This window comes from Crocuta crocuta, unplaced genomic scaffold (assembly GCF_008692635.1).
Source record: "Crocuta crocuta isolate KB4526 unplaced genomic scaffold, BGI_CrCroc_1.0 scaffold170, whole genome shotgun sequence".
Taxonomy (NCBI): domain Eukaryota; kingdom Metazoa; phylum Chordata; class Mammalia; order Carnivora; family Hyaenidae; genus Crocuta; species Crocuta crocuta.
The window spans coordinates 1,278,816-1,293,678 of NW_027527853.1; the positions used below are offsets into that span (position 1 = coordinate 1,278,816).

Below are 14,863 nucleotides of genomic sequence, written 5' to 3' on the forward strand. Positions count from 1 at the left end.
TAATCTGCTCCTAACTGTGCGGCAGTGTTGACTAGATAGAAATTGATTCAGACAACCCTAAATGGGCTATGCTTGCATGTAGGCATAGTAGGAGAGTTTCTTCTGGGTATGTGTTTAGGGGTGAAGGAAAGGCCTCTTTGTTGATCAAAATAACATTTCAGTCTGTTTACTAATGCCAGATATTTCCATTGAAAATAATAACCTTTCAGGGACACTTGGGTGGTTCCACTGGTTGAGCATCCAACTTCGGCTCAGGTCATGATCTCGCAGTTTTCAAATTCGAGCCCCACCATCAGACTCACTGCTGTCAGTGCAGAGTCTGCTTTGGAGACTGTCTCCCTTCTTCTCTGCCCCTGCCCTGCTTGTGCTCTCCATCTCCCAAAAAATAAATAAATATTTTTAAAAAAATTTTTAAAAAGGAAAAGAAAAAAATAACCTTTCATTCTACACATTAGGAAGAGGATACAAACTGTAAATAACCTGAGAAGAGGTAAACCACACTAGTTCAAAGTCACACTAAGGTGTTAATGTCAAATAGAAGGTCCTTTCCAAAGAGCAGATTTGCATAGGAGGGAGGAAAAACACAGGCCAAGGATGTACTCAAGAGAGTCAGAGTACCCCAAATACAAATGGTGCCACATGAATATCTTGGAAGACATCCCTGAGTGTTCTAAGTTTTATGGAGACTGAAGCTCATACAACAGGAAACTCTTTAAGAAAAATAAAATAAAACAAAATTGCATGTTTTAGAAATATATCTGACCACATGAACACAGTACTAGGGCCCCCTTCCCAGGATACCAGCAGAGGCCTGTGAGAATGGGAAGCTGGAAGTTTGAGCTTCCTGAACTTCCCAGTAAATTAGTTTCTGTGACACCACTTGGCTGTGTATCTGCAAATGAGACAGGTGACCCAAGGGAATCTTTGGCTTTTCTCTTTCACATAGAAGACACTAAAAATAAATAAGGGAATCTAGCTGAAAAGGTATGCTTACCACAAAAGAGGTCCAAAGTTTTAGTTGTTGTCATCTTATGAGCCATATCTCCTTGATTCTTAAACACAAATAGATGTACCATAAATTTAATAACAGCCAAGGAGTGGGGGAGATATAGGAGGTAGGGGTAAACAGCTGGCAAGTCTCAGCTTACAAGTTTCTTTTGAGATTGATTATAAAAGAAATTTTCTGATATCAAAACGATTAAAATGTGAAAAATGCATTACCAACTTCAGAAATATAGTAATCATATTATTTTTAGGATACAAATGCCATTTATTAAATGCATCATATATTATTAACCCATTGAAGAAACCAGTCACTTACTCAATGCCACTAGTAGTAAAATTGGAATTCAAGGCCAGACCTACCTAACTCCAGAGCCTACACTCTTATTCAATCCACTCTTCTTTTTTTTAATTAAAAATTTTTGTTACTGTTTATTTATTTTTTGAGAGAGAGAGAGAGAGAGAGAGAGACCGAGTGTGAATGGGGGAGGAGCAGAGAGAGAGGGAGACATAGAATCTGAAGCAGGCTCCAGGTTTCATGCTATCAGGACAGAGCCCAACATGGGGCTTGAACTCACAAACTGTGAGATCGTGACCTGAGCCAAAGTCGACTAAGCCCTCCAGGTACCCTCAATCCACTCTTCTGCATCTGCCATACTCGTTAGCGATTTATTTTTAACCAATATAATATTTGTATTCCTAACCACTAAGGATTAGGAAGGCTTTTAAAGAATACTGAGTGTCCTGATGAAAGAACATCGATTTGATGCCACAATCAATTGATATAATCTGGTGTAGGTGTCCCGGAAGTGAGAGTTCAGTGAAAGTTATATACCTCAATGTTAGGTAATGTCTAATATTACCACAGTATTAGATAGTGGAAGAGGACTGGGCTTTTGAGGGAGTTATTTGCATTTATTCACTGGACTTCATTCTTACATCTCATGTGCACAGGCTTTTGGTCAATGCATAGTGAGGTCTGGTTATGTGCAAGGCAATGGCAATGCAAAAGTATATGCTACCTATAGACACTTGGAGGCATAGCCCTGGGGCCAAATTATGGTTTGGGGTAAAAAGCTTCTTCAAGAGGAAGAGACAACTTGGAGTGACCTTCTAATATCCCACATGGAAGGGGGCATTATATGGTTTGCCCTGAATGAAAGAAAATTACTTCTGAGTCTGGTAAAGCCTATGACTTATCAGTGGGTAGACTGTCCAGTATGCCTGGGGATTGGTTACTCATGAAAAAGAACTGGGAAGGGAGAAAGAGTCATTCTTGTGTGAGCACCTGCTGCTTTTAGCACTTATCCTTGAACATAGTCTCTGCTTTGGGACTCTGTGATATCTTCTTCCTTATTGTCTTGCATATGCTAATAATTTCCGTGGCTCCCCTGTGACTTTATCTTCTTTGTGTATTCTCTTATTTTAATGTTATGTTTTGTTGCAATTATATACATTCGCTTTTCTGTGGTTGGAGATAACGAGAACAGAGAATGCAGTTTTAAGTCCTAAAAATGACACATAAACAGAAGCCACAAATTAAAAATTGATCTGATACCAAAAGAAAATCGGTAAATATGGCACTCCAGAACAGGGAGACGATAAAAAGCAATTATACAGAAAAAAAATTAATGAAACTGACAGGAAGTACATTAGACAGAAAAAATAATTCAGGAAGAATGTGATGAGATATTAGAATGGCTGAGCTCAGAATAGCCTAGCTTGTCTAACCTAAGAAGGACATATTAAATATGGAGGCATTTTAGTCACCCAGAAGCTTCTAGGTCTCCTCAAATAGGAAAATTCAATTAGAAAGTAGATAGAACCCTGAAGTGAAACTGTGAGGACTTGGTGTTTGCTCGTATGGTTTTGAGGTTATTAGTTATCTTCACTGAAACTTGGTCTTTTAAATAGTAAAATAATATGTCCCTCATTTATTAACAAATAAGTTATTTAATTATCTTATTATTTAATGTATATTAACTGTATATTTGATGTATATTAAGTTAGGAAAGTAACTGTCAAGTGACATGCCAGGTACTTAGATACTTCTATAAGGCACACAGAAAGGGAAAAAATGTGGCTTTCTCAAGTGTTTATAGTATAGTTGAAAGACAGGCAAACAGAAAATTATAATTCAGTTTAAAAAGGTCAAGGTCAGAGATAGGTTTGAAGAACTTTGGAGCCCAAAGGATAGATGAATTAATTTTCTAAAGGTTTGAGGAAAGTTTCACAGGAGGTAACATTTGAAATAAGCCAGAAAAAAAAAATCAGACAACATGGAGGAGGAGTGAGTAGAGGATGAGACGATTAGTAAAAACCTAAAGGAAGGTCATGTAGTTTGAAAATGGTAAGCCCACTCTGTGGTAAACCACTTGTGGGGAGGAAGGGAAAAAGAGATGGCTAACAGGTAGTATTAAGGGTCTAAGATACCAAGTTAAATGAAGCACTTGGCATGTATCCTGTGGGCCAGTGGTTCTCATCATCATTGCACCATGTCTAACATACTCCAAAGGACGAATAGATAAAACAGAGCAGGGGTTGTGTGTAGTTACTGGCTCCTTAGCTTTTTTCCCAGTTAGGGAAACATTTCATACTTTTGGTGAATGAAAAGAATGTTATTGGGACAACTTTGAAACCATTCTTTTTATTTTTAAGTAAATCATTTGTAGATCACTTTCAATATTATCATAGTACATATACCAGCTAACAACACATGTGAGCACGTGATTGAATGCATTTGCTGGTAATCGCCAAAATACACAAGAAGAGTGGACAGAAATGCAGAATGTTACTGAACTCTCACCTGGACCTCTAATTAAATATAGTAAATAGAGAACAAAGAGACAGGGCCACCCCCAAGAAGAGCTTTGTGCATAGGTGAGGTTTAAGAAGCTTCCTGATGCTCTTTGGCTCCTTCAAACCAGTGATTAGGGACCAGTTCTGGTCACTCAAAGAGCTACTACTCTTCCTGAAGTCCTGGGGAAGGTTGATTTCCAAGTAGATGAGATGCTGGAATTAATGGACTCCAGGTTCTTTTGGAGGTTGGGCCTCCTGCCAGGGCTGATTAGCCCAGCTGGCCTGTCCACTATTCCTGTTTTATTGCTTCCTTTCTCATTAAGGAAGGTGTTGGGTTTGGATAACCATAAACAACATGTCTGCTGCTACAGGGCCACCATCTCTTGCACAGCCAGTGGCTGAAGCCAGGCTCTCAGGAGTCTTTTTTAAAGACTTAGATCACAGTTTTGGAGAAACAGGAAAAGGAAGCCAAAGTTTGAAAATATGCTACATAAAATGATTATTTTCCTATTTCTCTCTTTTTCTTTTTTAATTAAAAGTGGCAGGGAAAATAAAACATTAAAAAGTAAAATAAAATCAGTACTGTTTTTACCTCATTCTGTTTTCTCTCTCACCCCTGATCTCTCAACATAGCCACATGGAACAGTCCTGATGTCCTCAACCCTTGAGATGGGAGGGAAGGGAAGGCTTCCCTTCATATCAGCCTGCCCCCAGCAGGCCCAAGGAGTCTGAGCAGCCACTGGCCATTTGCTGAGCAGTTCTGTGGGTTCCTCATGGCTCCCTTGTCTAGTTGGCCCCAAGAGCCCAAGATTTAGGACAACAGAACCCCTGCGAGGCGCCAGCCAGCCACCCCTCTCTAACCTCACTCCAGTAATCTCAACACTTATACTTCTTCCCCTTCCCCAGACAACGTGTTCCTTAAAATGACCTTCATTGGCACATCATTTCTCACTAGGAACTGTACCCTTGTTCTTTCCAGTCCTGCAATTTTCTCTCTTCCAGCACAGGGAGAATCATATTTACTCAGAAAACCACAGTGTTGAACTATAGCCCTCGGTTTCTTAGAGTTTCACTTTCTAAGGGAATTTTGCAGCTGGTTCCATCTGCTTGTCCTAATTTTTTTTTCTCTTCTCTTCTCCCCATACTAATTTCTTCCCCAGTCTTAACCAGCACCCAGCCTCAGTACCTTCCCCACATGTCACCCTGATGGCCTTCTTTGCTCATGGTAGACATACAATTCATCAAACCTCTCACCATGCCCCAAACAGTAAATGCTCAGAAAATCCTTGTTGATTTGTACCAACTACTCCCAGAACTTTTAGTATTAATACTTTCTGGGAATCTCTCCCCTGCAGAATATTTCATAATGCTGGTTTAGGTTGTATATAAAAGTTCTACCTCACTGTGTTTTTTGTTCTTATGGCTTCTCTAGACAAGGACAGGAATTACCCCTGTGCTGAGAGTTCATAAGTAAGCTACTCTGAATGCTAATTATGTTAATATGAATAATCCATGTGTCTTTTAAATTTTAAGCAGGCTTTTCCTTGCTAGTTAGCATACATCTGGACTATTACCTACCTCCTAAAACATGTCCAAAAGAAAAGCAACCAACTCTAATGTTAGATTGATCCAAGTCCAACCCGTGAGCTTTACACAGGAGAGTGGTCTAAGTTAACAGGTTGACTTTAGAGCTTACCAGCAGGGGTGCCTGGGTGGCTCATTTGGTTAAGTGTCTGACCTCAGCTCAGGTCCTGATCTCAGAACCACATTGGGCTTTCTGATGTAAGCACAGAGGCCGCTTTGGATCCTCTGTCTCCCTCTCTCTCTGCCCCTCCCCCCCTCTCTCTCTCTGTCTCTCTTTCTCTCAAAAATAAATAAACATAAAAAAATAGATTACCGGGGCGCCTGGGTGGCGTAGTCGGTTAAGCGTCCGACTTTCGTTTAGGTCATGATCTCGCGGTTCGTGGGTTCGGGCCCCGCGTTGGGCTCTGTGCTGACTGCCAGCTCAGAGCCTGGAGCCTATTTCAGAGTCTGTATCTCCCTCTCTCTCTGACCCTTCCCTGCTCACGCTGTCTCTCTCTCTCTCTCCTAGAAATAAATAAAAAATATTTAAAAAAAAATAGCTTGCCAATAAGCCAGACACACCTTTCCAAGTGCTTTATAAATATTAGGTCATTTAAATATCATAGAATGCTCTGAGATGGATATTATTGTTATTATTCTGATTTTACATCTGAGGAAGGTAAAGCACAGAGAGATCACACTAGTCAGTAAACCACAGAATCAGGATTCAAACACAGTGAATCTGTGTGCAAAGTCCATGCACCCAATCACTACTTAGTACTACCTCACCAATAACAGCAATTTTTAAATTGTTTCCTTCTGAATCTCCCTGCAGGTTAGAATTCAGATGAACTTCTATTTATACTGTGTGCCTGCAGAGTCTTATGTACACAGTATTTTATAAATCCAACTATTTTCCAGAATCAAGTCCTCATTTAAAAGAGATAGACTTTGCGGGTGTCTAGGTGGCTCAGTCAGTTAAGTATCCGACTCTCCATTTCAGCTCAGGTCATGATCTCATGGTTGGTTTGTGAGTTTGAGCTTAAGATTCTCTCTCCCTCTCTCTCTGCCCCTCCCATGAGCTTGCTTCCTCTCTCTCAAAATAAATAAATAAACTTTAAAAAGAGCTAGACTTTGTTTTTTTTTTTTTACAAATAGTTTATTGTCAAATTGGTTTCCATATAACACCCAGTGCTCATCCCCACAAGTGCCCTCCTCCATGCCCATCTACCCCCTCCCCCCCACATCCATCAGTCCTCAGTTTTTGTCNACTCAAAATGGATAAAGGACCTGAACGTGAGACAGGTAACTATCAACACCTAAAGAGCTAGACTTTGAACTCCCTTTGGAACATAACTATTTTGTACAAATCTGCTGCTCTCTATTGGGCATGCTACCTTCCAACTAAGTACTTTTGACAGATAACCTCACAGAATAGGTGGTAGGAATATGATTGTCTCCTTATCTTCAACATCAGAACATTATGATAAGATTGATATATCATAAAATTCTTCTGGTCTCCAAATCTCATTGGATTGTGATTTGCCTTTAGCATTTCTGGGGTTGTTGGATTCCATATATAAGTTACCTCGTAAGCAAAGGCATAATTCCCTTTTCTTCTCTGAAGTTTCCATCATTCAGAATTTATGGGGCAGACCCCAAGCCTCATATCCTGAGCTTTAGCAAATAGACAAGTGTTGCTCTTATCTAGATCTTTAGTGCTATTGTAGGTTTTCATGGCATGCTTTTATTTTTCCTGATCCCTAAGGTAGTTTTTTGCATTCATGGTACTGCTTCTAATTCTTTGACCAGTTTGGCTGCCTTGTCTTAGGTCATATAACTTCTTTAAAGAGTTAGAGTCTCCTATGAGCTTGTGCATGGGCAGGTTTGGAATTATATTGACTTACTTGTGTAACTAGAGCACCACAGTCTCCAGTTAAGCACTTACTCTGTGCCAGGCACTCTGCTAGGAAGTAAATACCAAAAGTAAATGCTGTAGCATCCCTGCCCTCACAGGGAGGGACCTTCAGTAAATACAATAAAGAACAGGAACTGATAGTTCAGGGTTTCTCAGAAGTAGTCCATAGGTTCCCAGACTCCTTTGTTGGATCATAGATGATAGTTCAGAATCCCCATCAAACTGTAACTCTGTTTAGCATCAGTTCATCTGAATTCATGTGTCATCTTAAATGGACCCACATAAATGTTCATCTGCTATGTCTATGTCACTTCTGGCTAACTCTAAGGATCTTCCTATGACTGGCCTACTGTTATTTATCCTTTGACTAGTAATCAGGATCCTTGAAAACTCTGTCAAGTATTATTCCATCTCATGGATGAGGACATTGAAGCAAGAGTGGCCACAGAATAACAGAACTTGGGGCACCTCGGAGGCTCAGTCAGTTAAGCAGCCGACTTCAGCTCAGGTCATGATCTCACAGCTCGTGCAGAGCCTCCTTCGGATTCTCTCTTTCTCCCTCTCTCTCTGTCCCTCCCCCACTTGCATGCATGCATGTCTCTAAATAAACTTTAAAAAAAAGAGAGAAATAACAGAACTTTAACATATTTATCTTTTCACAGTTATCATTATAAATGTATTTATGATTTCATCACAATTACAGTGATCTTGACATAAATCACTTCATATCCCTTTCTTGTTTAAATCCCTCCAATAGCTTTCCATCACACTCAGAATGAAACATCCATCCTTTCTTCTCTTTTGTCTTCTGATTCATTTTATTTTATTTTCATCATGATAAGTGTACTCTTAAATTCCATACTGTATTCCTGTATTCCCCACCACTGCTGGTAACCATCAGTTCTCTATAGTTAAGAGTCTGTTTTTTGGTTTATCTCTCTCTCTCTTTTTATCCTTTGCTTGTTTTGTTTCTCAAATCCCACATATTCCACATTCCCTTACTCACTATACTGCAGATGATCTTCTCTTGGTTCTACAAACAGTCCTGTTTTCATATCTTGTCCTTTTCCTGTGCTGCTCCTACAAATCCATGAAGGGGCCTATTCCCTCTTCACTCAGGTCTAGGTTCGGATACCATCTTTTCAGATGGGTGACCTGAGTACTATCTAAAGTGTCCACCCCACCCCTCTGCCAAGTTACTTTCTATCAGATTACTCTGTTTCATTTTCTTCCTAGCTCTTATTATTTCCAAATTTCTTCTATTTTTTAATTTACTCATTCATTTTTAGTCTTTTCCCCTTGACTAAAATGTAAGTCAAAGAGAATAGAGCCTTGTCCTGTTTCACTCACTGCTGTATTCCTGCCCCTAGAATCTATTTGGCATATAGCAGGTGCTCAATAAGTATTGGTTGGAGTGAATGAATAAATGCATTTGGTAATGCCTTAGTGTTTTGGGATGAAAACCCTTAGCCCTTTTCTAGTCTCACTTTTAGAAATTTCCCTTGGGTAATTTCATCCACTCTGGTGGCTTTTTCTATTGCTCTGCCTCTCATATTTGTTGTTTGTGTAATTTTCACCTACGTGATCAAAGATACTCTTGACTGTTGGGAGATAGGAGCCAAGGGGACTGGCAATAATATTATAAAATACTAATACATTTTAACATTTTGCATTTAGAAGGAACTTAGATTTCATCTACTCCAAATTCATGGCTTTACATGTCAATGAAGAAAGTTCAACATAATAACAAGCCAAAAATCTCACAGCTAGTGTGTGGTAGAACCCAGAACTTCCAGGGTACTTCACTGTTTCCACGGTAGTTATTTGCCTGTTAGACTCTACCTCTCCTTTTGCTAATGACACCAACACACACACACACGCACGCACGCACACACACACATGCTCACACACACAGAGCTTTATTTTGAGATAAAATTCACATGCCATGAAATTGTGCATACCTTTTAAAAGTGTGCAATCCTATAGTTTTTAAGGTATTTGCATAATTGTGAAAACATCTATTTAATTTCAGAATATATTCATCACCACCTAAAGAAACCCCATATCTATTTGTAGTCACTGCTCCCACTTCATTTCTCCCCTCCATTCATCAGCCCTAGGAAACAACTAATCTACTTTCTGTCTCTACAGACTTACCTATTCTGGACATTTCATGTAACAGAATTAGACACTATGTGGCCTTTTGCATCTGGCTTCTTTCACTTGGCTTAATTATTTCAAGGTTCATCATGTTGGGACACCTGTGTGGCTCAGTCAGTTGAGCATCTGGTTCTTGATTTCAGCTCAGGTCATGATTCCAGGGTCATGGGATCAAGCCCTGAGTTGGGCTCTGTGCTGAACATGGAGCCTGCTTAGGATTCTCTCTCTCTCTCTCTCTCTCCCTCTGCCCCTTTCCCCTGCTCATGCTCTAGCTCTCTCTGTCTCTAAATTTAAAAAAAAATTAAGTTCATCATGTTGTAATTTTACATTTTTGTTTTGTTTAACCCCTTTTCTATAATTACCTTATTTTAATGTCTTTTTTTATACTTTTATTTTTTTAATGTTTATTTTGAGAGAGAGAGCAAATGGGAGAGAAATAGAGAAAGAGGGAGAGAGGGAATCCCAAACAGGCTCCATGCTCTCAGAGTGCAGAGCCCAATGTGGGGCTTCATCTCATGAACCATGAGATGATGACCTGAGCCAAAATCACAAGTTGGATGCTTAACCAACTGAGCCACCTAAGTGCCCCTTAATATGTATCTTTGGGGGCACCTGGGTGGGTCACTCGGTTAAGCGTCTGACTTCGGCTCAGGTCATGATCTCACAGTCTATAGGTTTGAGCCCTCATCAGGCTCAGAGCTTGGAGTTGCTTCAGATTCTGTGTCTCCCTCTCTCTGCCTCTACCCCTGCTTATGCTCTGTCTCTGCTCTCTCAAAAAATAAACAAACATTAAAAAATATTTTTTAAATATCTATCTTTGAACAAAAATTAAACTCTGAATATCTTGGAACCCAAAGGCAACAAAGAAAAACACAAATATATTGCTCAGCTCTCATTAGCTGTAAAGGAAGCACAAAGTTTATCAAAAACAGTTTTTGCAGCAATATATTTTGAGGGGAACCATCAGTGCAGTCCTGTTTCACTATACAGCTCTGTATTTTGATCATCTAAGGTGTCTTTCTTGTTTTCTTATTTATACTATTTCCAGTTCACTTTGGGTTGGGAATGGTGAACAGCACTGAGAAGGGAGAGAGAACTATCTTGTGGTGTCCTCAGTGACTCTTCTTGTTCTGGGTATAAGGGGGAATTCTTATTCAGTTTTTAGTAACACTCCAATTTGACCTCCACTATTAATTCTCAGGGTCTTTCTTTCATTCTTGATCACAATCCTTCCTTCCTTTTTAAAAAAATTTTTTAGCATTTATTTATTTTTGAAAGAGAGAGACAGAGTATGAGCGGGGGAAGGGGAGAGAGAGAGCACACAGCCTGATGTGCAGCTGAAACTCATGGACCTCGAGATCGTGACCTGAGCCAAAGTCGGACACTTAAACAACTGAACCACCCAGGCACCTCACAATACTTACTTCTATCTCAAATTTGTGAAAAATGTTCACAACTTTATTCCTGAGAAATTCAAGCACTTTGCCAACTCTGGTTCTAAAATGTGTCTCAATGCAAATATTCTAGTAGATGAGGGTAGAGGACAAGCAGTTATGCCTAGGGAGAGATGACAGGAGGAATATGATTGTTTGCTGATGTCTGCCTATAGGTTTGGGAAAAGGAAAGTATGGCATTTATGCTATGTCTTCTATTATTGTTTTCTTTTTTGGGATCTGAGGTGCAGAGAATTAAGTTAGAATCGTACTACTCTTCAACTACATCAAACTATTATCATCAGTTTGTGCAAAAGCCCTGCATTTGTTTTAATTTTAACCTTGATCTCTAATCTGTGCTCACATTCAACCTCCCTGTTAAACAAGCCTTCCTTCTGTGTTTGATACATGTCCTTAAGAGACATGTATCTTCATAAACTATTTCATGTTATTGGATGTAACTGAGTACATAAGTAATATTGTGACCTAAATCTCATTCTGTTGCTATTTTTTTAACTCACCAGTAAATCTTTAAAGCTAATTCATGTTCCTAGATTTACATTGAATCTGTTGTTCTAACTGCTGCATCATGTTTTATGGTATGTATCTACCACCTTTTACCTTTCCATTACTCCTGCAATGGGAACCTGTCTCAATGACATCCTCATACTTGTATCCTTAGAGGCCTGAGGAAGAATTCCTTTGGTTTGTATGTCTAAAAGAAAAATTGGTAGGCCATCGGATCTAAATACACTGTTGTCTTTATCCAGCTCCCCTTNTGGACAGATACACAGGCTATAACCAGCTCAGTGCCACCATGATGTGGTACAACCTCGCTTCTTATTTTCCTGCTCTGGGACTTCTCTAAGGCAGAGATGCAGAACTCCGGGAACCTGCTCAACACTTAGGCCTACACAATTAAATGGGGTGATGGGGAGAAGCAGAGATTATAGTCCCAAGGCTACTCTTGCCCTTTTGGAGGATAGGAGCCAAGGGATAAGTATGCATCCCCTTGAATTCCCTTGGGAGAAAGTTCTGAGACATAGCTATCAAATTCATAGTCTTATGAACTTACCAAGTTCCCTGTGGAATTGAGTGCAAGTTGCCAACACTGGTTGCCAATTTGGAAACATCCTGGTACTGGTTTTCCCTTTTCCCTAATTCAGCCCTGCAGTTCTTCATTCCTGTTCCCTTTTATGACCTCCCCAATGAATTACCTATAGATAAGCCTTTGTCTCAGGCTCTGCTTTTAGGGGCACCCAGAGTACATTATCCCTCAGTACTGTCAGATTGCTGTCTAGTGGATCTGGGCCCTAATCTGGATAGTATGGCCAGCCTTCAACTTGTGGACTAGAGACTGGGTGATTTTAAAACTTCAGAGGGCCACCTTTTATCAAGATGGTTTTCATCTGCTTGGAAACCTCCCTAGGTAGGATCTTTCACCCCTGGATCAGTGATTTCTTTTACACTCACTGTACTTATTCTCCAAAATATGGTTGTAATATATACATGCCCTGGTGATTATAAAATACTTTTCCCAAACATTGACCTCTGCCTTCATGATTCATGACTTCTAATGCATGGAGAGTAGATTTATCCTGGCATGTGCCATAACAGAATATTAAGAAAATTTCCTTTATGGGGCACCTGCCTGGGTGGCTCAGTCGATTAAGCGATCAACTCCGGCTTAGGTCATGATCTCACAGTTGGTGGGTTCAAGCTCCAGGTCGGGCTCTGCACTGACAGCTCAGAGCCAGGAGCCTGCTTCAGATTCTAGGTCTCCCTCTTTCTCTGCCCTTCCCCCGCTCATGCTCGCTCCCCCGCTCATGCTCGCTCCCCCGCTCATGCTCGCTCCCCCGCTCATGCTCGCTCCCCCGCTCATGCTCGCTCCCTCACTCTCTCTCAAAAATGAATAAACATTTTTTTAAAAAAACTTTAAAAATTTTCCTTCTCAATACTTATTAATAAAGGGGCGCCTTGGGTGGCTCAGTCGGTTAAGCATCCGACTTTGGCTCACAGTTCGAGCTGTGAATCTGGCTCTGTGCTGACAACTAGCTCAGAACCTGGAGCCTGTCTTAGGATTCTGTATCTCTCTCTCTCTGATCCTCCCCTGCTCATGCTGTCTCTCTCTGACTCTCAAAAATAAATAAAAAACATTAAAAAATAAATTTTAAATTACTTGTTAATATAGAGACATAATGTGATTTATAGTTTCCTGTATCGGTGTTGCAGTCAGTTTATGTCCTGGAAAATGCACTTGTCCTATTGTCACATTTTCGGTTGGGCTTACATAGGGAAAAAATGATCATTTTTTTGAGTGGACATGTATCAGTGTTAATGTGCGTGCATGTGTGTGTGTGTGTGTGTGTGTGTGTGTGCATGCCAGCTCATTGTATGGGGTGAATCATCATGAAAAAAGTTCAGATCATAACCATCCAGGAGCAGGGTATCAACAGAACTCCCTTAAGGGAATGTGTGTTCCTTCTTACTTGGGAACAACTTCTAAAAATCTCATATCCCCTTCTGCTTTTGTTATGTGAACAGGTGGTTAATACATACACCCCAGGAAAGAAGATTTGGCTTGAAGGTGTGGTGACCACCTCAGCTGGAGGCACAAACAATCTATCAGATTCCTATGCTGCAGGATTCTTGTGAGTAACATACGCAATTTCATTCCCAGAGACTCTGAGGAGAGAAAGTGAAGTGGCTCCTTATTATGCCTATTGGAGGGGGAAGATTCATTTCTTACTGAAAGTTCTTTATCTGTTCCTTGGTTTAAACCCATTCACAAATAGTGATGAGTGACTTCCCTGGATCCTAAGATGTCAGGCACAGGCATCAGAGCAAAGAGAGTAGTAATAGTAGGAGTAGTAGTGACCATATTAGTCATAAGAACTTTATTTAATGTCTGTAGTTCAAAATACAGTGCAGACAACATACAATTTCTCATCCATTTTCCACCATAGTCCTAGGAAATAGGTAAGAGTAAGATTGGAGGAACAAAAAGAGGAGCTAAGAAAAGTGTAGGAGATTAGTGCCATAATAATAATAATTTTAACTATATGTGCCACATGCTTTCTGAAGTGCTCTCTATATATCTAATAATTTAACAACCAGTGATACAGTTACTATTATTTTACAACAACCCAAAGAGATATATGTGAGAGCTTTGATTCCAGCCCAGGCAATCTGCTTCGGAGTCTAGCCTTCTTGCCACTACCTTAGGCCATCTTTCTTTCTGCTTCAAAAGAAGCGGTAGTCATGCAAAGAAACCAGTAGTTTCTCTGCCTGGGAGGATCAGGAAGGGCTTCATGGACAAAGTGGCATTTGGGCAAGACATAGAAAGATTAATATCTACAGGTGGAGAATGGTGGTGATAGTGGAGGGGAGCTTGCTAGGCAGAAGGAACATTACCAGCAAAGGCACATGGGAGGGGAAATGCTTCTCATGAGGAAAGCCTCAGTAGCTGCAGGGATGTAGTGAGGGTTGAGACGAGGGAGGAGTTTTCCTTCAAGCATGGAAGGCTTTGAAAGCCAGGCAAAGGATATGAAGCCTTGTTCTATACTCTGTGGCTAGCCATTGAAGATTTTGGAGGAAGAGAGAAATATCATCTGACCTGTGTTTTTAAATGTTGGTTCTGAGAATAGTATGCACAAGAGTGGATTTGAAGGCTACTGCAGTTATCTGAACAACAGTTTGACACCAGAAGCATAAGGGGCACTGACTGGCCTGCCAGCCTCATGTGGCAGGGACAAACCCCTCAGGACCAGACTAACCAAGTGCCCTGTTCCTGTCCTATGGCCATGGGTTTTTGTCTGAGCAAGGTCCTCCTAAGAAGTGAGCTCACAAAGCCTCAGCTTTGTGTCTCACTACTAACAGCTGTTCCTAATTATACACATGTAGTTTCCCTCCATTAAGGCTCCTTTTAATACATTTGTAAAAGACAAATCAAGCCAGTCTAGCAGATTATCTTTGCAGATGGAATCCT

The 14,863-nt window shown here is 40.4% G+C and overlaps 1 protein-coding gene across 3 annotated transcripts in view; it reads left to right on the forward strand.

The window, feature by feature from the left end:
* HPSE2 (heparanase 2 (inactive)) overlaps positions 1-14,863 on the forward strand; it is a 608,936-nt gene that overhangs the window by 457,346 nt on the left and 136,727 nt on the right. For all 3 annotated transcript variants that reach the window (XM_077780539.1, XM_077780549.1, XM_077780559.1), the window contains one exon: positions 13,420-13,526. In XM_077780539.1, coding sequence (XP_077636665.1) covers positions 13,420-13,526 — 107 coding nt within the window. The remainder of the gene's footprint in view (positions 1-13,419; positions 13,527-14,863) is intronic.